Source organism: Manacus vitellinus, unplaced genomic scaffold, assembly GCF_001715985.3.
Source record: "Manacus vitellinus isolate BGI_N305 unplaced genomic scaffold, ASM171598v3 scaffold_12_pilon, whole genome shotgun sequence".
Classification (NCBI taxonomy): domain Eukaryota; kingdom Metazoa; phylum Chordata; class Aves; order Passeriformes; family Pipridae; genus Manacus; species Manacus vitellinus.
The window spans coordinates 9644635-9669150 of NW_021938949.1; the positions used below are offsets into that span (position 1 = coordinate 9644635).

Genomic DNA, 24516 nt, shown 5'->3' on the forward strand with positions numbered 1-24516 from the left:
CCACCTCTCCTGCTTCCTTGCCTGAAGTTCCCTTGTTTTTGCAGTGGATTCCACTTGGTTGCTCCCAGCCCCTTGGAGAAGGGCAGGGGCAGCACGTAATGGTGCCTGTCAGCCACCCCTTGATCCTTTCTCTTCTCCTCCACAGGGATCACCCAGCAGGATCCCTCCTGGCTGCTGCTTTCCCTGGGCACAGGTGGGATGAGTTACCCAGAGCTCCCTGATGAGTTGAGGGGCCCCACCTGTTTCCTCCCACAGCCCCTGTGGCCCAGGCCCAATTTACACCCCCTACACTCCTGTGTCATGTGTTTTCTGAGGGGTAATTGAAAGAAATAAAAGATTTTTCGGAGTAAAGCATGAGTTGATAACAGGGGAGGGAGAAGTTTGAAAGCAGAGAGGGAGTGCTACATGCCTGACACAAATGGTGCTCCCTCAGCACTGCTCTCGAAGCTCTCGGGGAAAGGCAACGCTCAGTCAGAGAAAATGAAAAGGCCACAGTCGAGAGATGAAATTCTAAGTTAACAGTTTCACAGATTATTTTTTTTCTGCGTTTCCACACCTTGAGCCCTCCTTTAAGAGAGATCCCAGGTAGCACTGCCATTTGACCCCCAGCCCAGAGCGAGCCTGGAGCAGCTGCACACGGGGCCACGGAGACCCCAACACATCCAGCCACATGCCAGACCCCCATTGTTTCACATGTGCTCTCTTGAACCTCTTAAATGTGAAATGCACCCACACTGAGCTGATTAAAAGCTCCTGTGAGTGTGAATTCTTCTCTCTGAATAGGTTTCCACACCACAAAAGAACATTTCATACATCATATTTGAAACAGATTGGAGCCTTAAAAGCAACTTTATTCTACTGCCATTATGAAACAGAGCTTTCATTGTCTGCTGCTGAAATGCTTTGAGTCATCTTCTTCCAGTAATAACTAATCTCTCACTCGCTCTCTCTGTATCTGACAATTCATGGACAGCCCAATTACAGGAGAGGAAAGCAGCACACCAGTTTCAGAGGGTGGACTCAAACACTCAACTAATGTTAAATGATTTTGTTTTGGAGCATAGTTCATTTAAGCAAATAAATTCTGATAATCTAATTTGAGAGCAGACTGTAATAATAAAAAGTTAAATTGCAGCAGCATTGTCTAATAAAGACAGAGCCAAATATGATTACAGAAATCAACAAATAATACAGCATAATTTGAGAAACCTGACAACTATTTATTCTCCATGTAATATCCACAGCTTACACTTTTGTCTATAGTTTTTTATGCCAAGTTTTCTTCTTAGTTACCAGTATTTCTGTGCCTTGAGTGACTTCCCATAAAACCCACTGCACACCAACACGTGTATGTGTGCCAAGGTCTACCAACATGTACATCTCTGCATTTTATACAGACTTAAAACAGGGCTGGCACAACTTTGGTGTCAAGGACTTGTCACTAGTTACCCTCATGAAGATCCAGCTAAATCTGTTCAGGGCTCTACAGCAGTTAAAAAACATAAACACAACAGGAGGGATTTTCAGAATGGCATAATGCCTGTGCACACAACTTCAGAGACAATTTTAAATTTGACCTCTCTTAATTCTCAAGCATTTGATTTTGTGGAGTAATAACATGGGCTTTTTTGGTGTAATATCTAATCTGAGCGAAGATATCTTAAAGGGAATACTTAGAATGAATTGACAATTAGTGTAGTTCACTTTCAAGTACCTGCTCAGCAAGATGCATTCTGAGTGCAGATCTGAACTAACGTGATAGAGGGAACCCTTATCTACAATCATAAAATATTAAATGCAGCAAAGATAGATGTCACATGTTCGTGAAGGTAATCAGGAACTTCATCTCCTGTACTATGTCAAACCTGCTAATGGGCAGCTGCTGATGAGACAAGATGTGTCAGAGATTTCCTCCAGGCTCTGGAGAATGCTCATGGATAACTAAAAGCTTTCAGATTCAAAGCTTTCAGATGGAGCTGGTGGTAAAACTGTGGGTTAAGATTGTGTAACCCTTCTCCCAAAATGAGGTAAAGCCATAGCATACACTCATGAAAGAAGAGAAACAGGTGTTAACATTTGCACATTAACACCATCAGGGACCTCATTAACTCTTTTTCTCTTATTGCCTCTGCTCCCTCCCACCCCATGTTTTCTTTTAGAAATATATTCGACTAAACAAGAGATGGCACAAATCTAAAACCAGCAAAGTTTGTCTCTTTTAACTTGTTCCCATTGTGATTTCTATCACGGAGAGAGAAGTGGCTGAATTATCTGCTCACTTCCTTTCGGGGAATGCTGCAATCTCTCAGAGTCACACATATCTAAGACGTGCAAATGATTAAGAAATGACACTGCAACTCCTCTGACACAGCCTGTGCAAACGTTACAATCCTCAATAAAGGGAAGCCAACAATTCCCTTCAAGTCATGAAGGCTCTGAGCTGTGAATGACTGCAGACAGAGCATGTTGTGACACATGCAGGAAGCGCTGTTTTATAAGAAAGTTCAGATTATTCTTGCCAACATGATTTTGATCAGGAAGCAAATCTTTGCCCACCCCCGAAAAGATATGTTTGTTTTCCAAATCCTGTTATAATCCTTAACATTCATTTATTTGAGCTTCCACTTGTACATACTGGCATTCAGCATGACTCCTTCTATCCTACTCACTTCCATACATAAGGAACAGAGAAACCAAGCATGGGAGTGAAGAGGTCATGCTTGATTCATTATACAAAGAAGAACCATACTCTTATTCTGGTATTAATAATGTTCTAAATGAAATGAATACCATACAGAGTTTTACAAAATATTTATTTTGAAAAAATCACTCTGTACAAATTTAACATTCTCAACATCGAAGTTTTATAAAAATGCTAACACAACAGAAAGACAAGTGAAACATTAACTGCTCTTTTCTTAAATTACAAAGGACCAGATTCATTCTAAAGAAGCTACTGTAATTCTAAACAGTAAAGAGAATTTCATAGGATTTCATTTTTTATCTATTACAGCCAAATACACGTATGAAAGGATGGCTTTTTCCATCCTTTTATAAACTTCCCCCCCAAACACTGTCCACAGCTAACCCAAATACTCTAAATGGTTTACACTTTTACTGTACATAGCTTGTGCTTCAGGAAAAGTCAGCACAATTTGATCATCATTTTCTCAGTGCCTAACAAAAACTCACCTCTATAACATTTGGTACAAAATTGTCTGTACAAACTAACATTGCTCATGTAAATTTGAAGCAAACTTAAAGGAAGAGAATTTATTTGTGCCTTCAATTTGGCATAATGAAGAGAGAGTGATTAAGTAAAATTTCACAGAGTAAAATTCAGTAACAGGAATACTGTATCTTTCTTTTTTAAAATTACTTACTACTGTATAAAAAATTTATATACTGCAGGTTATTAGGAATGGCAGACCCTAAATCTAACAATGCTAGTTTCATAGTCTTCATCATAAAATAAGATTTTTCTGTATATTATTTTTCTCTCCTCACTTTAATCTACTTGTGAAAGCTGCTGTTGCATATTAAAACAAACTTCTTAAACAGAAGGAAACATCTAATGAAATTAAAAAAACAGTAAAACCACCGTACTACTGTAAACACAACAATAAAAACTGACAGAAGGCAGCGTGACAGGTAAGCCACGGGCTGGAAAGCGGTTTTTTTCACATTTTCTTAACACAATGTATGGCTCACACCACAAACAACAGCAAAAAAAAAAATCAAAACCCAAAACAAACAACAACAAAACAAAAGAAACAAAAACGAAAACAAAAAAAATACAAAAAACCAAACCAAACAAACAAAAACTAAACTGTTGAAACTTTCAAGTCACAGCCAGGGGTGCCAGGCGGGGTCCATCCGACACAGATTATCCAGGCTGTTTGCAGCTGCCACCAGAGTGTTGACTTTGCTTTCTCCTCCTTCAAACTGAGCCAGGTTGTGCAGTCGAGTCATGATGGCAGTGACAGCCTTTTGGACCAGTGACACCAGCTGCTGGCTGTCCATGTTCTCGGGCTGCCCAGCTGCTGAGAGTGGAGAGGATGTGTCCTCTTGGGTTTTTTTGTGCCATGCAATTATTTCGTCCCTCAGCACAGTTTTTAGGATGCCATCAACCTAAATGAGGAAGAAAAATCAGACTGTTACATTTAATCCAAAGAACCATCAGGTTCTCTCAGATTACAGAATTGTAACTAGATTTTAATCAACAGCATTTTGACACTTCTGCAATTTCAGTCTTTGCAAGATGAGTGTGGCTTCCAACAGTCTTTTATTATTTCTTCTCAAGGTGTTTCTTTACATAAAAAAGTCGTGTACATTCTATTTTTAAGTGACTCCACTAAATTCATGACTTTCCCCACACACACTCACAGAAGTCTTGGGCAAAGATCAGGAGTATTTTGCAAAGCTGGGTTTTTTTGCACAGTCATTACACTCTCAGGGAATACTGTTTTCTGCCAAACAGGGCAAGAGCATTGACTACAACATACATACATATATCTATTATATATGCATGTGTGTATATTGGCCAGTTCTAGACTTGGATGAAAAAGAAATGCCTGCAACAAATAGTTTCCTGGTTTTTCTCATCACTGAGTTGAGTTATTGATATTAATCTGTCAACTCCAACAGTCTCAAGCTTCTAAACCAAACTTTTAGGTGTCCAGTCTGACTCAAATGTTTTCCCGTAACAACTAAAACGTTTCCAAAAAGGCACCTTTCCAGCATTTCAGCTGGCCTTTGTGACAACCTCTGGGTAACATTTCAAAACAAACACACACCTTTCGGTTTCTACCCGAACCAAAAATGTTTAGTTTATAAAGTGCCAAATACCAGCCAGCAAATAATCTTGCAAAAGGTGCACAAACCTTGAAGTTTGGCTGTGCAAAGCAGCGAGCTACTGCAATCATGGATGCAGTCAGGGGCCCAGACACCCCGATGGTGGTGAGGAATTCCGAGATGTTTGGCGTGAGCCGGAACGGGACGGGACGGTTGGCGTCCAAATCTCCGGTGGCATCGTTAATGTCGAAGCGAAAGTAAGCCACGTTCAGCTTGCCAGTGTCCTGGGTTTAAAAGAAACATGCCCCAAAGTAATTAAAGGAACAATTTTCCATTCATAAAGCCAAAAGAAGATGGATTTTTGTTTACTGTTAATACTCAGAGTATCAATAGTATTTCAATAGCTTTTCACTCGTTTAGCCAAATGGTTTTTGAGGAAAAAAGTTATAAAAGTATGCAAAAATCAAGTATGTATTTCTCTCAAAACATTGTGTCCAAACCCCTTACTAAATACAGGTTATTGTTATACCAAACTTGAGGAATAGTTTCTTCTGTAGCACAATCTGTAAGGAGTCACTGCCAACAGATCTCTGGGTCAGCGTTCAGTATCAGCAGCTGATTTTATCTGGAGGGATTAAAGAATCTTAATTGCTACACAGACTACAGCCCTCCATGCATTAAAATGACATTGAGACTTTTAAAAATACCACCTTAGGGTGGCAAGGCTCATTTTAAATGTTGGGTTAAAACAGAAAAAAATCTCTATTAATAGGAGTTGTAGCAATGCTGAAAAGAGAACAGTATTTGAAAAGGGATATGGCCCTTTAAGAAAATAAAGCCCCTAAATTTTATTTTTCTTAAATCTGTTTGACACAGAGGTATCTTCAAAGCAATATCTTTGAAGGAGGACTAAAAAGAGAGACTTATCAGTCATTTACATGAAGAATCCCAATATCTAAGAAGGGTTTTACAGACAAAGTTCTAAATTCACAGAAGGTAGAGTTGATGCCCACAGGGACTGCAGTTTAAATTACTACCTACAAGATGTGCAATCACATATAAATGAAAACCTTACTGAAATGCACTTTTAATTATATATGTTGAATTTTGACTCATTTCAGAAGTACAGTCCAAATTTCCACCTGATGAAGGACAACAGCACACACCTAGAACAAAGTACAGCATACCTGGGCAATCTGCAGCATTTCAGGGTTGAGTCTATTTAAGTGAAAGATGAATTCTGCAAAGCCAATCAGGGCCAACTGGATAGTGAACATCTTCCTGAAAGTCCAGTAATCCGTGGCATTGGGGAACGTGTGCAGGGCCCATTCCTTCAACATGCTCCGTGGGACCATGTTACTCTGCACTTCCTTAAGGATGTCCCTGAGAACCTACACAGGAAAAGTATCAGTTGAAAGAGGTCATTTTTAATACACTTCTTAGCAGCAGACAAATAGACCAAAAGCAACTACCAAGCTTCTCTTAACTGCTGTATCTCATTTCAGGAAAAGCACCCCGAACTTGAACTCTGAAATGTTTGGTGCTGTTTCTGCCTCACACCTAACGAGAGGTGAAGAGTCGGGCTGGGGCACAGGGACCAGCAGAGTGCTCAAGGAAAGCCCTGGAATCAAATTCGTTCTACCTGATGACTGGCTTGAGTGCCCCGGGCCTGCACCGTGGCCAGCCGGTCGTAGTAGCGGGAAATGGGGTTGTCGTGCTCGATGCCCTTCTTGGCACAGCGCTGCTTGTAGATCTCCACCAGCGACAGCGACGACGGGTTGTCCTCGACCAGACGCATCTGCGGAGAAACCGCCACAACACGGGGCACTGGGAACGGGACAGAGAGAGCAGAACAACTTAGCAGCTCATCAGAGCCCAAACACTGAGACGTCAGCCCTTACAACGCTCCTGAAGTGTGCCAAGAGAAAATCTTTATTACTGCACTCATAACTCACAAGCTCAGTTAAAAAAGTATTACAGCAGTGTGGTGGGGTTTTTTTATCTTAACAGAAACATCAACAGTGTTGTCAAAAAAACCTGAGCACCCATCATTCTTCCTACTTTTCTTTAGCTTTAGTACCAGGGTAATGCTTGGTGCAAACAGGTTCATAACGTCTGATTACATGAGACTGGCATTATGTCAATAAAAATTATTCTGAAGGACAAAACTACTTAGCTTAATAGGGTATTTAGAGTGATTCAGAAAAACTGGAGGAAAAAAATCTGGACACGGTTGAGGAATAGATGTTTAAATGACACTGTCTGGAAGTAAAATACTGAAGACAGAGAAAAATACTCAATAATAAGAAAATTTAAGCCACTGAGCTTTTCTTTGATGGGCAGCAAACTTGCAAAAACCCTATTTGTGCTTTTATGGTGCTTAACTGATTTATTATTCTACCAAGTCTTCTGTGCATCCCCACCTACATAAAGACAGACAAGGCCTCTTCCATAGCTGGCTTTTCCAGTGACACTGTTGGCCCTGTTTGACAGCGACCTCCAGTTACCACCAAAACTGTTCTCTCATCATTAACCTCAGAAATATAAGGAAAAGTTGTTTAAATGCATTTAAATTGTTTGATGTAACTTCTTCAATCTCAAAGAAGAAAATGCTTGCTGCAGAAAGGGTGTTAATGAGCTGTTCCTCCTGGTCTGCTTCCATTAACCTCTGGCAGCAGAGAAATGAACGTTCTTCAGGTTCTTTCAAATAGTATCAAACCACAAAACACTATAGTTTAAAAACAGCTCTTTGAAGGAAAACATGCTATCTAATGAAGCTTGTTATATACAGGATTTATTTTTCTATCAGTGGCCACGTTTAGCATATTTTTCAAGGCTTTATCTATTACATTTCTGTTATTCTTGCCTCAGACTGATGCAAAACCCTAACCCTCTGTTCTTCATTGTCCATGTTTCTGATTCTTTTACACTTCAGCATTGTTTACAGGTAATATGCTACACCTGCATGTTTGTTTGCTGGTTTACCTCAGTAAAAAGAAATTGGGGGATGGAGGCTGTCAGCAAGATTTCCTTTATTAATGTAAAGCTTGCCAGCAAGTGTTCTCATTCATGAAGAAATCTGTTCAAAGGGAGTGAAGCTGACATTAGACAGTCAAGGCTGATGAAGCCAAAGCTGCCTGAGGATAGACACCCTCAAATTACAGGAAATTCCTCCCAACACACAAAACACCCCTCTTCAGAGAGGTGCTACAGTGCCAGCCAAGACTAATCACCTGGGCATATATGAATTTCCCTTCTGAATAACCAAAACCTTCACAATCAGCGATGAGCAGCGGTCAAAAAAAACTTCAGCAAACATAACCTTCGAGTATAACATTTAAAAAACAATGTAAGCCTCTCTCTTTTCGGTACCTGTAAAAAACAAGTGTCTCTTTGTGGTTTCCTTCCTCTTCTCCAGGCAGGGGTTGAGGAGGCGGAGGAGCTGCAGCACCCGCTCCTCCCTGCGCGACTCGGTCAGGCACGCGTCGTTCATCACCAGGTACGGGTAGATCTTCCCGTTGTGGCCTCGGATGTACAACCTTCGGGCTGCAGTGTTGTGCTTCTGAACTATCTCCACCCTTGGCATAAACCTGGCAGGAAGAAAGGGGCAATAAAGGCACCTGGGATAATCTCCTCTGATATTATATCGTGATGGAGAAAAAAAAAAAACCCAAACCCAAACCAAATAAAAATAGACAAAATAAATAAGGCAGTACAAGTGTATTACAAAGTACAATTCTATTATCCAGCTGGCCTGTGGTTTCTATTTTGTAGTTTAAAAAGCTGTCCTGCTGCATTTTATTTGCTTTTAAGAAAACACAGTTCTTGAGCACAATTAATCATTAGATGAGACCTTTACCACTGTTTTGAAGAATAGTATCTCTATTGATTACAACAGAAGCACTAATCTCAACTTACATCACTATACAAGAAAACCAAATATACTCTTCTTTTAACTACACTCGTTTAGTGATGCAATGTAAAATTATTGAAGGATAAAATAAAAAGGGTGTTAAAGTATGACTCTCTATATGTAATTTATATATATAAAATGTACACAACATCTACTTTTGCAAAGTGAATGGATGGGAAGGCTTTAATTTCTCCTCTGTTTTCAGAATTACATCTACCAAAGGGTATTTTTAGGTTACCTTGCTATCTTGATGTAGTAATGTGTTGGCTTTGGCATAAGGAATTCTCCAGGTATCTCTACTTCTGCAGTCTGAGCTGAGAAGTTACTTAGAAAGCGGCACTTTTCCTCTATGAGGAAGAACTTTGGAAGCTGTTTAGTTTTTGCCTCCAGAATTTTGATCCATTTCTTTAGTTTAGAGATAAGGTTGTGAAGTTTCATTGACCCTGGCACACTGAAGTCAAAATCTGAAAAAAAACCAAACAAAAACAAGTCACCCAATTCAATAGTGCAAATCAAACACACAATCCCCCCAGAGCTGCACTGCCTTTAAAAGACAGACTCTTGAATGTTTCAGCTCCACAGAAAACCTTTCAGCAAAGACCTAACATTATATATACCTTAAACCTGTCAGAATGTGCTACCTCTTTTCTGCATACAGCTCTAAAATATTCTGTTATTTGGTATATAATGAACCTCCCAACATTTTCCTGGTTTAGTCAAACATTAGAAAATATATTGTGAAAAATTTAAATACTATTAATGTATTGAATTGTCTCCATACTGCAACCAGATGGAATAGAAAAAAAACAGTAAAAACCCTAAGTTATGAGATCAGACCATTTGTGAAAGAGGAAAAGTAGGCTTATTTTACAGTGTAGCACTATAATTTTCTGCCTGTTTCATTACACATCATTCATTTATTTATTTAAATCAATGGGGACTTTTTGCTTCTAAAAGGGATGAAAGAACCTCAGTTGAGGACACAACATGGAATCTGTGAGGACAAGGAATAAGACTCTTATTACTGTTATTCTCCTATTCTCAGCTGCAAGAAAATTCTTATTCTTTCCTGACTTAGATAACAACTGAAAGTCACTACAGGAAAAACAGATACAAGAGTCTAAGCAAAAATGACAACATTATGTGAACAGCCCAACGTTTCCATTGCAATATTAACAGCATTACAGTGTGAATTATCTCCTTTAGACTACATGCACATGAGGAAAGAACTTTCTCAAGGTCAGTACATGGTCTTCAGTACATCATGCAAGTAATTCTGTAACAGAAATCACTGCAATACTGATCATTTTCTGGGTCACACCAATACCATCCTCCCAACATTGCTCTCACTCCAGCTTCAGAACAAAGCAAACAAATAAATAAATAAATGTCTTTGCATTTCCCAAAAGAGGGGAAATGAATAAACAAATAAATGAAAGGATGGTTGGGCACTTCAATACCACTACAAAGAGATTACACACACTTGGATAAGAAGACAAACTGCTCTCTGCAAACCTCATCAGTTATGGCATCCAAACTGTGCAAGTGAACTAACAGACTTGAATTTTTAAAACTCATTTCCACACCAGTCTGAAAGACGCCATTTTAAGTTCAACATCTCTCAAGTGAAAAGGCAACAGCAAGAAAAAGAGAATGTCAATTTGGTATTTTTGATATTTACAACTAAAGAAGAGCAGAATCATCATTATGATGCAAATACAGCAGAAAGCTAACACAGTCTCAAAAATGAGTTTAACTCTTATTGCAGAACCTTCATTTCAATATTACGTACACTCAGTATTTTTCTAAGTTGATAAAAAACCCAAAACAAACATGAGTGCTGCTAAAAGAAGAAATTTTGACCACATAAATATGCTACAAACATCTATCTGCAAGTGTGCCAAGAATGAATTAAGTATGTGCACACAGCAATTACTGCATATAAAGTTTCTTACAACCACAATTAAACCCCTCAGAAGTCTGACAAGCTCAGACCATTCATTCTTTTAGCAAGAAGAGTTCATATCATTCCATACATACACTCTTAGTTCTTTTCTTTACATGTAAAGATGCCAATAGCAAAAAGAAACAATGCAGCCCAGGATTCTTTCATTTTGCTATTCTGATACCTAAACAAAATATCAGAGAACCATAATCCAACATATTTCATTGTGTATCCACAACATACTGATATGTTGAAAGCTTTCAGTGAAAGTCCCAAGTCTACTAGTCTAAAACTCAGCAAAAACCCACCACATACAAAATCCTTTCCATTTCTGTAAGAAAAAAAGTCTATAATGAAAAATAGAGTTTCATATTTATGGATGAGGGAAATTAGCATAACTCTGTGATATTCCCTTTTCTTTCTCTGCCTGGGCAGTGCATCTATTGCAATACCACTGTAAAACACTCTTATTATAATCCCAAGCCTACCCTCTAGTGAGCAGTGGGAGTAAATCATTTCATCAAAGTGACAAAATTATTGCATCATTTATCTCCTGAATCTCTGAAGTGCAGGAGAGTCTCCTCCAACTGCAACTAGTTTTTGTGCTAATGTGAATCCACCAAAGTGGTAAAAATACACATCAATATATATTCCTTACAAAAAAAAAAGTCCTTCAGTTCCACAAGAGCAACTCTAGTTTGTTGAATGCCTATTTTGGGATTTTTGTTGTTCTTTTGTTTCCCAGTGGCAGATGGGAAAAACAGAGTTCAATTAGTCTTTCTGCTCGTGTCACAGAGAGCCCATCTGAGAAGAAAAATCACTTCAGCTGGAAGAAGGGGAAATACAAGACCAAACATCATTTGTGTACAAAGTCTCTCTGCTTTGCAGACATCTTAACCTATATAAACAGTATTTTTGTTTCAAAAAAATCCATTTTTTCAGTACACAGTACTGAAGAAGAGCTTTCTCAAGTTAACACACGCTGGTCTAAAATACTTTACTACTTGCACCATCTTTTTCTAAACAGGATGGGAAGTTTCCCCCCCATCTTTAATGGAGATGTTCCCAGAAGCCCATGACACAGACTGCAGCAGAAGCAGTTTGCTCTCTCTTCTCAAAGCTGCTCAAGTTTCTTGCCACTCCCAATGCAAAGACAAACAGGGCCCAATCTTCCTCCCAGTGAGACAGACCTAAAAAAATCCTGATGGCTCTTCACACAACTAGATAAAGCTTAACACATTTTGATTGAGAGCTGTACCATCACTTGTCATGAAGTAACACCAAAAAATACACTTGAGGTAGCAAAATTAGAGTACCAAATCCTCTGTGTCATCCAAATCCTTGACCTACAGAACATTAACACAGCATCAGGAAAACAAAGAAAAGACTTCCAAACTAAGTCTCCAGAACTAAAAAATAAACCCCTTCTGCAATACTGTCAGAAAATAGTTCTGATCAATGAAAAGCAACTTAATGCTTTTAGAGCAAGCACCAGTTGACTTGAAGATTTTAAAGATTATTCTCAGCATAGGCAAAGCATGTTTACACTTTAAAGTTTCCAACCCAAGGATCTCCAACAAAAAAAACGTGACATCCATCATGTAAGATATTATTCAGGACTGAAATACAAGCTTAGCTTTATAGAACAGGTCAAATTTTTTATGCACATGATACTGAAGAACATCCAAGTATTCTCCAAGAGAGAAGCACTGTCTTGCTTTAGAAGTTATTATTCAAACATTTATATATTCTACAGTTTCCCAAAACTTCTTCCTAATCTCACAAGAACTTTTGGAAAGCACCAACAAAGATGAAAAATCTCAGTGACAGGAAAGCAGAATTATGAAGCAGAACTTCAGGTTTATCACTCAGCTCCAGAAAACCAAGCCTGCATAGACCAGACACCAAGGTCAAATATGATGCTAACTCCAATCTCTTGATCTGGATTTCCTGGATAACATCCTGTTATCTAAAAATTGGAAGGGAAGCAAAGAAAGAGCTACTAAAGGGATGCTATGCTCAAACTTGGGGGGGGGGAAAGAAGAAATCCTTAAAAAAGCTGAAAACTATTAACAGATCTTTCCCTTGCCCTCTCCCCACAGTTCAGAGCCACACCAGGAGCTTCCTTCTGCCTGCACTTTCCACTCACAGTGAAGAATTCATTGTGCTGGGTGACAAAACTCTTGAGGAAATTATCTTGCTCTTTAAGGGTATATTTTGGAATTTTCCATTCGTATTCAGCCTGAGTGGAGAGATGGCTGCAGAAGGAAGCTGATCCAAACTCTAAACCATCATCTGCCCACAAAAGGACAATTGAGGCAGCTTTTCTTCTGCTTTCACTGCTGAGAGAGCTCTCAAAGGGAGCATTTTTCAGCATTTGCCTGTTCTTTGATGTCAAAGGTTTAGCAGAAAAGGAGAGAAGGAACAAAGAACAGATGGTCAAAGAACTATGCATTTGAAGTTACAGGAAAAAAAATTCAAAGTAAAATTTGTTTTTATAATACAACATTAGGATGGATAAAGTGACCTATCACAGCTCCAACAGTCCAGACTGCTGCAAAGTATTTAGAATATAAGAAATGGTGTGAGAGTCCCCAGTGGCTCCAAACAGGAATCAAGATGCAACTCTGATATTGATGGAAATGATTAGGCAATCAAACCCAGTTGAATGTATGTATAGAACACAGCTGTCAGCATTAATCTGGAAATAATTGGAGAAAAGAGTTTACTCCAAGACAGCTCCTCAGTGTGGATACTTGTGAAATGGAAGGCAACCACTGTAATTATCTGTCCATCACCCAGATGCAAGGGGTACTGAGATTCAGAAAAGCAAACGTGAAGGTTCTACTGTGCCAGAAGGACACATTAGGAATGATCTACAAATGGTTTCTCATAGTGTTAAAACAGCCTTTCCTAACTTCAATACAATAATTACAACCCCCTTCATTTATTTATGTATATTTTACCGTTATTACAAAATCAATAAAAAACTTATTTTCATTTTCCACATAATGAATTACATTACAAAAATTAGTATGTATGCTGATTGGTCTAATTTCTGCTATTTTCCCACATTTAAATTGTGAATTAAAACACTGAATGTATTAGATTAGAATAAAATCAATTCCAGCACTAAGCAAAATAATTATTTGTATCCTGCAGACACTTGTATTTCATTATACTTAGAAAATAAAACATGAAACCTTCAACAAAAAACTAATTACCGTTATTAAACATAAGTTTACTGAGAAACACTTTGCATTTAATGACTTTACATGATTTTTATGTCCAGGCCTATGTTGTTGTTCTTCGAGTTTTACGTTGTTCCATATTATTCTTTATAAATGCTGTGATTAAGAGAGAAAAAATCTGAAAACCTTAACTGCCATTTATATATCCCAGATATGCAAAAAATTCACACCAGCATAAAAAAACTGGAAATCCTTCCCATTTTCTATTTTAATTAAAACTTGTAACTGAATTGTAATTAAATTCTCTTAAATGTTTCTCTAGAAATGTTCTGAAATATTGCTTCAGATATTGCAGACTTGAGTCTGGTGTTGTATTTACATTTCCTTTACACCTTTGAAATCTCAGACCTCTCTGATGCTCACAGGAGAGAAACCAGGAGATACTACAACAGACCAACATTTTTCTTATATTTGAGTTATTTTTGTTGAGTATATATGAGTGGTTATACTACTATTGCAATGCAAACTCATATAAATGATTACTAAAACTGAAAAATAAGTCCAAACTTACATTTAATGTAGAGTATTTCAGCTGGAAGGGATCTACAGCACCCCCAGATCCCTGTCTGCAGGGCTGCTCTCCAGCCACTCCTCTCCCAAATTACACCTGTGCCTGGCATTATTACCCAGCTCTAGGTACAGAATCCAATATTTTGGATGGATTACATTTCATCCCATTAATCTTTGCCCAATAATTTTTTTTCCTCCCTGTATGCTCCCACTGAAGACACACAAAATGTTTCTACTTCCATTTTCCTCCCTAGTACACTTCATCCAGTAAAAATTTCATCATATGGTTCAGGACTTTCATTATCTGCTGTCATGCAACTGTTGTGCTCAGAAAGGACATCGTGCAATCCAGTGTGCACAAAATATGTAGGTCATGCCTGCAACTGAGTTACTCTCACAAGATTCCCATCAGATCACTTATTTTCACAATATTATCAGTAAAACGCTTGAAAAAACATCACAAGTCTACTTGTCAAATGCTCTCAAATGCTTCTGTTTGAGGAGGAATTGATGCAAACCTCAGAATCCTGGCAATCCAAAGCGCTGACGCCAATCAGGGTCACCCTCAGCTATGTATGAGCTGGGTGGCCTTCACACCTTTCACCAAACAAATCAAACCCATGTTCTCCTGTACACAAGCTTTTCTCAGAATTTTAAATCAACAGCAGATACTCAAATATGTAACCACTGGTTAAGAGAAAATGAATGAAGCAAAGAAGCTACTTCCCTTAAGTATCTTTTTTTATTAGATCTGATTAAAGTTATTGATTCAATTTACCAAATGATGTAAATTTGGGTAATAGGATTTTTATAATCTAGTTATCCAAAACACTAATCTTACTCATCAGAAGTAGACTGTTTTGAAAGACCTCACATAATACTGTCAGTTTGGAGTTCTGCAGTGAAAATTGCATTAAATTCTGTCATGATTGTAAAGCAGAGATCATTATTGTCCCTCAGATCCAGCAGGCAGTTCTATGCAAATGGCAAAATATTATAGTGAAGTAATCTAACTTATCTTTAAACACATCTGTGATCAAACCACAGCTTTAGGTAATAAAAATACAACAATATACTCATTCTCTATGTTGATGTCTGTTTTTCACTTGAATTACCTTTATTACTCCACAGAAGATTGGAACAAACTATTTCAGGTTTGGTGCATGACAGAAAGGTGCTGTTTTCTAAATTTTCTCTCAGGAAAGATATTGGAATAAAAGAGCAGAATGCCTTCACAGCTGAACTGAGGGAGATTTCTCTGGAGATTAAAAGTAACATTTAAGAAAACATTTTAAACATTTACCTGTTGTAAATTGCCCTTTTAATTTCTGGAACACGGGATCTTGAGCTGTTGCCTGTGCTCTCCTAGCTAATGACTCTGAGGCTGCACTAGAAAACATGGTGGACACATTAGAGACGTTCTCAAGACCTACTCCAAAAGTGCTGACTAACTTCTTGACGAAATTTAGCGTATGAGGAGTGATTTTGGCATCTGAAACGGCTCCACTTTTCTCAAAGGCAACTGAATAGCACTTGGCCAGGCCCTGTTGCAGTTGTCTAAGAACCTAAGGATGAAAAATAAAAGAGGCAAAATAGTCAGGAAGATTTAAGCCTTCTGATTTGACACCAAATATTTATTCTTGCACTACGTTTTGTGCAGTAAAATTATCCTCTCAGAAACATCTACTTAAAACTCTGCTCTTCAATTGCATCAGAGGGTCAATCAGAATGACAGCACCGATTCTCACCAGCACTGCAAACAAGCTGAGCAGGGGACATGCTGCAACACAAAGGACACCTTGCTCTTCCAACAGCAGCTAACTTTCAGATTTCATATTTTGTGATACTTGAAAAGATTATGTGATATGAGGAAACCTTCTTCAAATAAACACTGTTCTAGCTAGGCAGAACAGAACAGCCCAACACTTTGAGAGGCAAATCAGAGTCAGAGTGGCAGGTCCATCTGCTCTCTGTTGTAATTCAAACTTCAGGTCATAATCACAACCTGTCACAGAGCACCAGATCCACAGGGAAACTGTATCTGTGAAACCCAGTGTAAGAATATACAGTTTCAGTTAGTACGAGGAACAGCTTCAATCCTAGATGCATTCATCAAATTAATAGCTTTGGAAAATCTCTGTACTGCTTCCAGAAATAACCAAGACCCTTCAGCTCCAATCAGAACAGTCAGTTCTACAGATACATCAGTTTACTAATCCAAACAAATAGTTATGTTTTAATGCTTAAAATTAACTATGGATAAATATTTTGCAGTTAACTTTTCCTGAGACCATACACAGATATGAAGGTGTATTAAAGCCAAATACCTCTTCATGCCAGTTCTCTCTGAACCAGACCATCTGATCCACAATGCCTTCCAGAGAAGACAAAAGTGTTGGATGCAATTCCCGCTGCATGTGCATAATTCTGCTGCATCTCCACATTGGTGCAGTGGCTCGGATTGGCCCCGGGTCTGAGGCAGAGTGGGACTGATTCCCAACTGAACTTGGCTGCTGTTGCCCAGAATCTGGGAAGTGAAAATTAAAAAGAAAATAAGAATTACCTTTCATGAACTTGATACATTCATGTATGAAATAAAATAAATTGTTCCAAGAATTGGCTTTAGATTTACATTAGGTATTAATCATGTTAATTAATCTGAATTTCAAAAAACTTCTGTAAAAATGCTGTTTAATGGTACAGACCTTTCAATACTAAAGCAAAATAAACACTCCTCAAAGCCCCACAGGAGGTGTGTAGCCTTGGCTTTTAAATTACCAATCCATGCTCTTGAAGTAACAGACATTGTTTCATATAGGATCAAACTATTTGAATTATGGGCATTTCCTTCCCCTCCCTTTTGGGGAGATCTTTCACACGTAACTGAAGAATAAATATGCTGATGCCAACAACAGACAAATTGTCATAGTGTGTATCTTTTAGTACAGAACATTCTTGCATGACAACTTTGTCAGACAGTGATTCAGGACAGAGCTCTGCTTTATCAGATGACCCCCACTAACTCACACAACCCACAGACAAAGCATTAGTTTGTGGCAGAGCCTACAGGAAAATATTTTACTGGTTATTATATATGTGCGTGGGGCAATATCAAGAATTTGCACAGAAACTTCTGTTGCTGGATGTGAATGAATTATTAGGGTATGTGGGCACCTCCTCCTTCTGCAAAGGAGCAGCCAAAGAAAAATAAAACATTATTTAATTAGTGTCCTGCAAAATCTCATGCAGAAATTTAGTGAACTAATTCTCAAGTGAAAAAGGCAATTAAATAAACAATGCACTTTGTAATAAAGAACACACAACTGAAGGCAGAGTTCTTCAAGCAGCTCTCCTGGGATTCCCAGGAAATTAGGAGACAAAAGAACAACTAAATTCTGTGGAATCATTTGACATAACTATTCTAAACTTGATTTGTTCTTGGGGAAAAAAGGTGTTGTGCAAGTTGCTGAATGTTCTCTCCACTTCCCAAACATTTCTCAAAGTCAACATTGATTTTATTTTGTCTAAACTTAGATGCTTATTTTACTTGATAATTCACCATAAGAAGTTAATATGGAGACATTCATTTTACAAGCGTGGCTCCTTTGAAAACAAATTGAATGTTGCAAGGTTCATGCTGCCAATGAAAATTAGACTAGAACATCTTAGAAGGTTGTGATGCTCTCCTGTATTTATAAACCAAGAATTTTCTACTTCTCCACAAATTTATAAAGATAAACATCCATGAGAGAACATTTGATTCTCAATTAAGGTGACAGGAAAATGAAGGAGATGAAAGTCCTCTTGGTGAATATTTTTTACAAGAAAATTCAAGACAGCTCAAGCCATCTGTAGATTTAACTTCACAGAAACAAATCAATGCAAGCAAAGTTTATCAAGAATTTTCCTCCTTAACCTTGCTGATTTGGTACATTTTCTAGAGAATCTGTTTTCTCAGTAAAATCAGGTGAAACTCAAACTAAAACTAAATTACAAAGAGCACAAATAATTTCATCAAGATCAAGCTCACCACTTTTGTAGCGCTCTCGCTGTTCTATCTTCAAGGTCAAATAGAGGGTCCTGATAGGAAAGTAAACAGCTTGGGGATAGACTCTTCCCACCTATTTGGAGACACACATATACTCAGGCAAGGAATACTGGCTACAGATCACACCAACATGTACAGATTGTGTGGTAAATAAGTACAATTTGGTAATAATCAGCTCTTTGCATTAAATAACAGTTTATGGAAATTAAAGATTTTTTCAGTAACAGAAACACGAAGAGAATGAAATGATAACTCCCTACACACACTGTTCAGGCATTACCTAATTAGGGCTTCCAGATCATATTGCCTAATAAACCTGAAAACAGCATAATGTCAGAGCACCAGCTGGGCCAGCTCAAAGATCTTACTCATGTGCATAATGGAAGAAAAACAGACATAATGACAGTGGTTAGTCTTTAAATTAGGCCACAATTCCCAGCAAGCCCCACGATACTTGGTAAGAAAGCCCATTAGAGAGTAACCTTACTCCATCTAATTGTAGCACTTAATGCAAGGGGATACCAATGGCACCCAAAAATAAAAAGGATTTTATGGCTTCCATTAAAAAAAGAAAAAAAGCTAAAGAGATGTTGACATCCAGCATCCCCTTTAAAATCTGTAAATCTCAGTATCTATTAAAGGAAAGAACCACGTCTACTATGGTTCACACTACCCATGATAGAGCACTTCTTAAGACATTGTTTGAGGCTTCTCCAGCCACAATTCTATTAAATCATGGATCCCTTCTTCATCCAAATGGATAAGGTAAGAGGTAGAAATTTTGCAAAATGTTCAGTAATATGATATTCATGGCAGCTCACTAACCTGACACACAAATGCTTCACGCTGTAGTTCAAAAAGTTATTTGAAGAGTTTTAAAATAGTAACACAGAAAATTTGGTATGTTTTAGTTTTATATCCCTTCAACGGACCTGAAGTCTAAAGGCAAGATAAACAGGAGTATCTGTGACTTTTATGAGTCTAAGCTCCAACTACAGTACAACTTCCAAGCAAGCAGTCACATCTAAAGATTTTATACAGATCTCAACAAATAAAAAAGCAACTACAACTTGTTGAAATCTGTTTTTTTCTGTCAGAAGACAGCTGAGCACACTGGGGTTGCAAGACATCTCATTCTAAAAACAAAGATTACAGCCAATAGAGAATTAGGGATTATCTTCTGCACCTGACTGATGAGGTTCAGGAGGAGTTTGCCCTCTGAGCCAACCAGGCACGTCAACAGCTGTGGGATCCAGGCCAGCCACTGGATGGGTGGGACACCAATACAATATTTGTCCACTGCATCTGCCAAGGTGTTCTTATCATCATCAAAACTCAGCAGCCAAAGAACCTAGAAGAGAATTTCAGGGCTTAAATTTAAGACACATCAATCATTATGATGCAGAAAAACACAGAGCTATTTTACTGGTATGACTGTGGAGTCTTTGTAAGTGTTAAAGTTGCCTCAGATACAAGAACTTACATTCATTATGCTTTGCCAATGTTATTTTTTCCCTTAGAAATAATAATTAAAGGATGTAAAAATAAATATAAGTGCACTCCTTGCTATGAAACAAGACAGAAAGAAGCAAATGAACATGACTGCATTCCAGGAATTCTCTGGGTTTTGTTTGCAGGTGCAAATAGAAAATAAGGGCATGTTTCTAGAACCTAAAATATGCAATTCAGATAAATGAACCTTGATGCAAGAACCTGATTATTTCTTTGGGTGTTGTTAATTATTTTAACAGTTCACCCTTAATGATACTTTTTCTAGTTTAATTTAAATGTAAATATATTAAGCATTGACTAAAAATCATTAATTGTTATGCAGCCAAACAGGGAGACTAATAAACTTCAGGGTGCTATTGAGGTCACCTTTAATCTCAAAGAGCATTTTCTGTGTTTTTTCATGTTCAGAACAGATCTTCCATGGCCTGCTATGATTTTTTTAATTTTCTTCATGAGAGAGATTAAATATCCCCAAACTGAGCAACATATACTACAAATAGCTTTTTTTGGGCAACATTTTGTTGCATTTCAGGATAAAAATGCACAGAAAAGGCCTATCTGGAATAAAATGCAATACTGAGGTAAAAGTTAATATTATTTATCCATAGTAATGATTAAAAGAGCTCAAATTATGTTAGTTTTTAAAGGACCAAGGGATGCCTTTCTGCAGGTATTTCACTGCATTATGTAGCAAAAAGGCTGGATGTGATTTGTCCTCTTCCTTCTACAAAAAAGTTCCACAACTACAGGAAACCCCAGACTTCTCAATGAAGTAAAAAAACCCCAGATGAGTTACATGCAACCAAGAGCAGCCCCATGAAGACTTTCTACCAAAATGAAAGCTTTCCCTCAGTAATTGTTTCTCCAATTGCACAAATTTGGGCACCGAACATTATCCCAGCCCTTCCTGAAGGCTCCAATTCTTTTTGAAACCTCTAGCTCTCACCTTTGCTAAGTATTTCCTTGACTTGCTCTCGTTCTGGTGCCGGCAGGCGTGCAGGTAGCAAGTGATGGCAGAGACCCCCAGGTGGAGCTGCCTCTCCTTCACAAAGATGTTCTCCAGGTAATCCCCCCACATGGCCCAGGCTTTCACCAGCACGTCGTGCATTTGCACAGCTGCAGAAAAAGCTTTGTTTGCTTCTTCAGACCTGCACAGTGACGAGGAAGAATATGAGTTTTATGCTAAGAAATAGTTACTACATTATAGAAATCAGATTTCTGACAGGGCAGGCAATTACTTTCTTAGTACTCAGTGTAAGTTCTCTAGTAAGGTCTCTTATGACTGTTTTGTCATTGCAGTCCTTGATGTTCAGCACCTACAGAAGTAAATGCTTTATAATGGAAACAATTATTTAAGTGTTTAAGATCTCCAGATACTCCCTTAAAAAAAAAAAAAAGAAAAAAGCTTCCAGTGCACTGCAATGGGAACTCAAGCAGTGACACTGGGAGTAAGAAGAGCAAATGATAACACAAGGGGAGCAGAAGCAAATGTATTTAAGAATGCTGCTCTGCTGAACATAAAAAGGGACTAAAGTGACATTAGGAAGATGTTATAGTAGTTATCTTTTAGAGAACTGCATCTTATTTAACTCCTCTCCCAGCAAAGTCGTGAAAAATTTTACAATCATTTTCTGGAAACAGTCAGGTCCTCATCCCCACAGCTGTAACAGTTTATTTTTTCAGTGGGAAAAGTGAAGGAATTTAAAGGTTAATCACACAGTTCTGGGTAACCAAAAGGTTATTTGTTTGATACTTCTGAAGTTTTCTCTACGTTTCCTCAAGTGTTCCTTGTCCAAGATGAGGCATGATTCATCCCAATACATATAGTCCTTGAATCTATGTTACTTTTTAGGCACAAAAATAAAGGATGAGAAAACTCCCATAAGCATTACTGAAATGAAGACATTTTTAAAACATTTCAAGCCTCCTTATTAACAGAAAGCCTCATTTCTCCCTTATAGAATAAGCATTGAAATCAACCATACAAAAGTAATGCAATGCTTGTTCGACTCATTTTTGTAAAATTGCCTGTACTTTTATTACAAAAATATTAGCTTGGAGGATAGTACTTAATTAAAATGACCAGCTATTGAGCCAAACTATGAAAAGGAAAACAGCTTTATCTGTCATGTATTAGTTTCTAGGCTACATTAATGTTCCTTGCTTTCAGAGGCTTCCTGCACCCTGGATGGAGGTTTTGAAGTGAACTACTCCAGCAGCAGCTGATGGATGACTTTGTATCACTGCTTCCCCTCTCTAGAAAGGGAACTTCTCTGTTTTCTTTTCTCCTTCTCTACAATCCATCATCCTTGACACCTCAGATGACTTTCTTAAAATGGTTTCTATCACCTTGCCCAGCCACTGGGCAGCACAGGGTGATGCAAAAGCAGAGGTGACCTTTCACTTCAGTTTAGTTGACACACAAGTAATCACAGTCACATTTTCAGGTTCAACATTGCCCTTGGTCCCAGCTGAAACCTCCTTAAATTCCTCACCTCATGGTCATGCCTGCATATTTTTTGGTAAGGTTAAAAAACATCAGAACCATGTTTTAAACAGAAACCTTTATCCATTTTATCCTAAAGGAACGAATAGAGACAATTTAGCTGCTTTTATCTGAAAGAATTTAAAAAAATTAAAAAGCATAGGGGAGGTACACTTCCTTCTCTTTACACCTCAACTAAAATTAAGCCTGTGACCATATAAAAGCCCACTGCACTCTCCATCAAAGTAATTGCATTCTGCCTATTTAAAATTCTCTCTTGTATCCACAGAAGATATTCATCATTTCCTGACTTAAATTGCTATGTGAGGTTGCAATGCACAGCTTAAAACCTGATGGATTTCATTCTTTAAGTGGCCACAATGTAGTGGTAAAGGAATTATTCCTTCCATATGTAACACGTAGCAATGTTGCCATTAAATCCCAGGCATATTAAAAGCTGTTGAAATTGGAAGGGGGTTTTTTGGCATCGCCAAACAAAATTTGACTGCTGAGATATTTGTTCACTGAATTAAAGAGAGATCTTTCTCAAAACAGTAAAATGCCTGTCAGTATAAAGCAAAACCATCACAAAAGTCGTTGTGTGAAAGCAAGGCTTGAACTTAGGTGTTTAATTGCTGCAGTGCAAGATGCCTCCAACACACACCATATGAGGCTTTTCAATTCAATTATCTGAAATGAATGTTCCATTTCCACATTCCACACACCAGATTTACCTGAGAACTCTGAACTACATCACCACACATTTCCCCATGTCTTGACCAGTTGCAGCTATTACAGGGACACAGTCAATGACAATGAAACAGAAATGAGAGAAACAAAGCAACCTCCATTTGCCAACTACACAAAGACATCAGTTAAACATCAGTTTTTCTAAGCACTCACAGAAGAGAAGAAAAAAAAAAGTATCAATTGGGCAAACCTATTCTCCCTGCCTCTTCCATCTCATCCCATGAAACATAAAACCTGGAAAAAATCCAACTGGCACAATGTTTGCTTTAACCAGATATTTCCTCCAATACTTTGAAATACGACCAACTGTTACATCTTCAAACTGCAAAGAAACTCTCACAGATACTTTTACTTTCTTATACAGTTGTGACAAATTTTAGGCTGGTAGAAACATATGGACCAGCTTTTCTGCTCCCTGTGTTGAAATACTTCAGCTGCATTTTTCTCAGCTGTGTGCTGGTGCCTCTTCCAGCCAGATACTCACTTGTTAATCTGTGCCAAGAACATTCCCTTCAGTGCATAAAACTCAGCAGTCATCTCCTTGGTGAAATACTTCAGATTGGTTGATTCAATAACTTCAAGACCCTGTTAAATAAGTCTTAGTGAGAAAAGTCTTTTAAAATGGAAGAGTTTATTAAGATGAAAGTGCCAAAATATTCTCTTGAAATTTAAATAGCCTGAGTTTCTAGCATTTAATTTTCATTTAAAAAAAATAGACTGAAAACAATTTTAAGTTTCCACTGGCCTATGCAAAACAAATACGCATAGACAACATTCATCAGGTTATCTTTTTCACTTTAAGTTATAATATTATTTATTTTATGTTATATTTATTACAAGGTCCATTTGCTGATCACGTGCCAGTGGGTTTTGCCTGAAATCACATTTTTCCCCTTTCAACACATACAATTTCACTTCAGTTTGACAGCATTCACCACTCATGAATTAGGCACTTAGCATTGATTTGGAGCTTCAGTTAGTCTTGCAGTAGTGGGGCTTCTTCCTATATAAGTAATTTAATTTTTCAAGTCCCTTCCATTTATCAATCTTGTAAGATTTCAAAAAATATCCTTCCATTTTACTTTTGGTTCAGCTATTTTTAATATATTCACAGTTTTCAGTTCAAAGGGGACATTAAATGCTTTGGACTATAACAGCAGTACTAAAACACCACTCCCTGCAGGGCGTAACGTGGCCAAGGAAATTCAGCCCCTGTCCTGGATACAGGGAGCCTGTTTAAATCAATACATCTCATGGCCCCTGTAATCCCACGAGTTCCAAGGACACCTGCAGTGCTAAAGCTGCTGT

At 38.0% G+C, this 24516-nt stretch overlaps 1 protein-coding gene across 3 annotated transcripts in view; it reads right to left on the reverse strand.

Annotated features, from left to right (window-relative positions):
- Window positions 1-2799: 2799 nt before the first annotated feature.
- The window catches only part of TRRAP (transformation/transcription domain associated protein), a 75504-nt gene continuing 53787 nt past the window's right edge, over window positions 2800-24516 (reverse strand). For all 3 annotated transcript variants that reach the window (XM_029957781.1, XM_029957782.1, XM_018067332.2), the window contains exons 60-71: window positions 23693-23793; window positions 20920-21121; window positions 19648-19812; window positions 18444-18534; window positions 16741-16940; window positions 15717-15978; window positions 8946-9171; window positions 8167-8384; window positions 6437-6621; window positions 5982-6185; window positions 4884-5078; window positions 2800-4131 (exon numbers count right to left, since the gene is read on the reverse strand). In XM_029957781.1, coding sequence (XP_029813641.1) covers window positions 3847-4131; window positions 4884-5078; window positions 5982-6185; window positions 6437-6621; window positions 8167-8384; window positions 8946-9171; window positions 15717-15978; window positions 16741-16940; window positions 18444-18534; window positions 19648-19812; window positions 20920-21121; window positions 23693-23793 — 2334 coding nt within the window. In that variant the 3' untranslated portion in view covers window positions 2800-3846. The remainder of the gene's footprint in view (window positions 4132-4883; window positions 5079-5981; window positions 6186-6436; window positions 6622-8166; window positions 8385-8945; window positions 9172-15716; window positions 15979-16740; window positions 16941-18443; window positions 18535-19647; window positions 19813-20919; window positions 21122-23692; window positions 23794-24516) is intronic.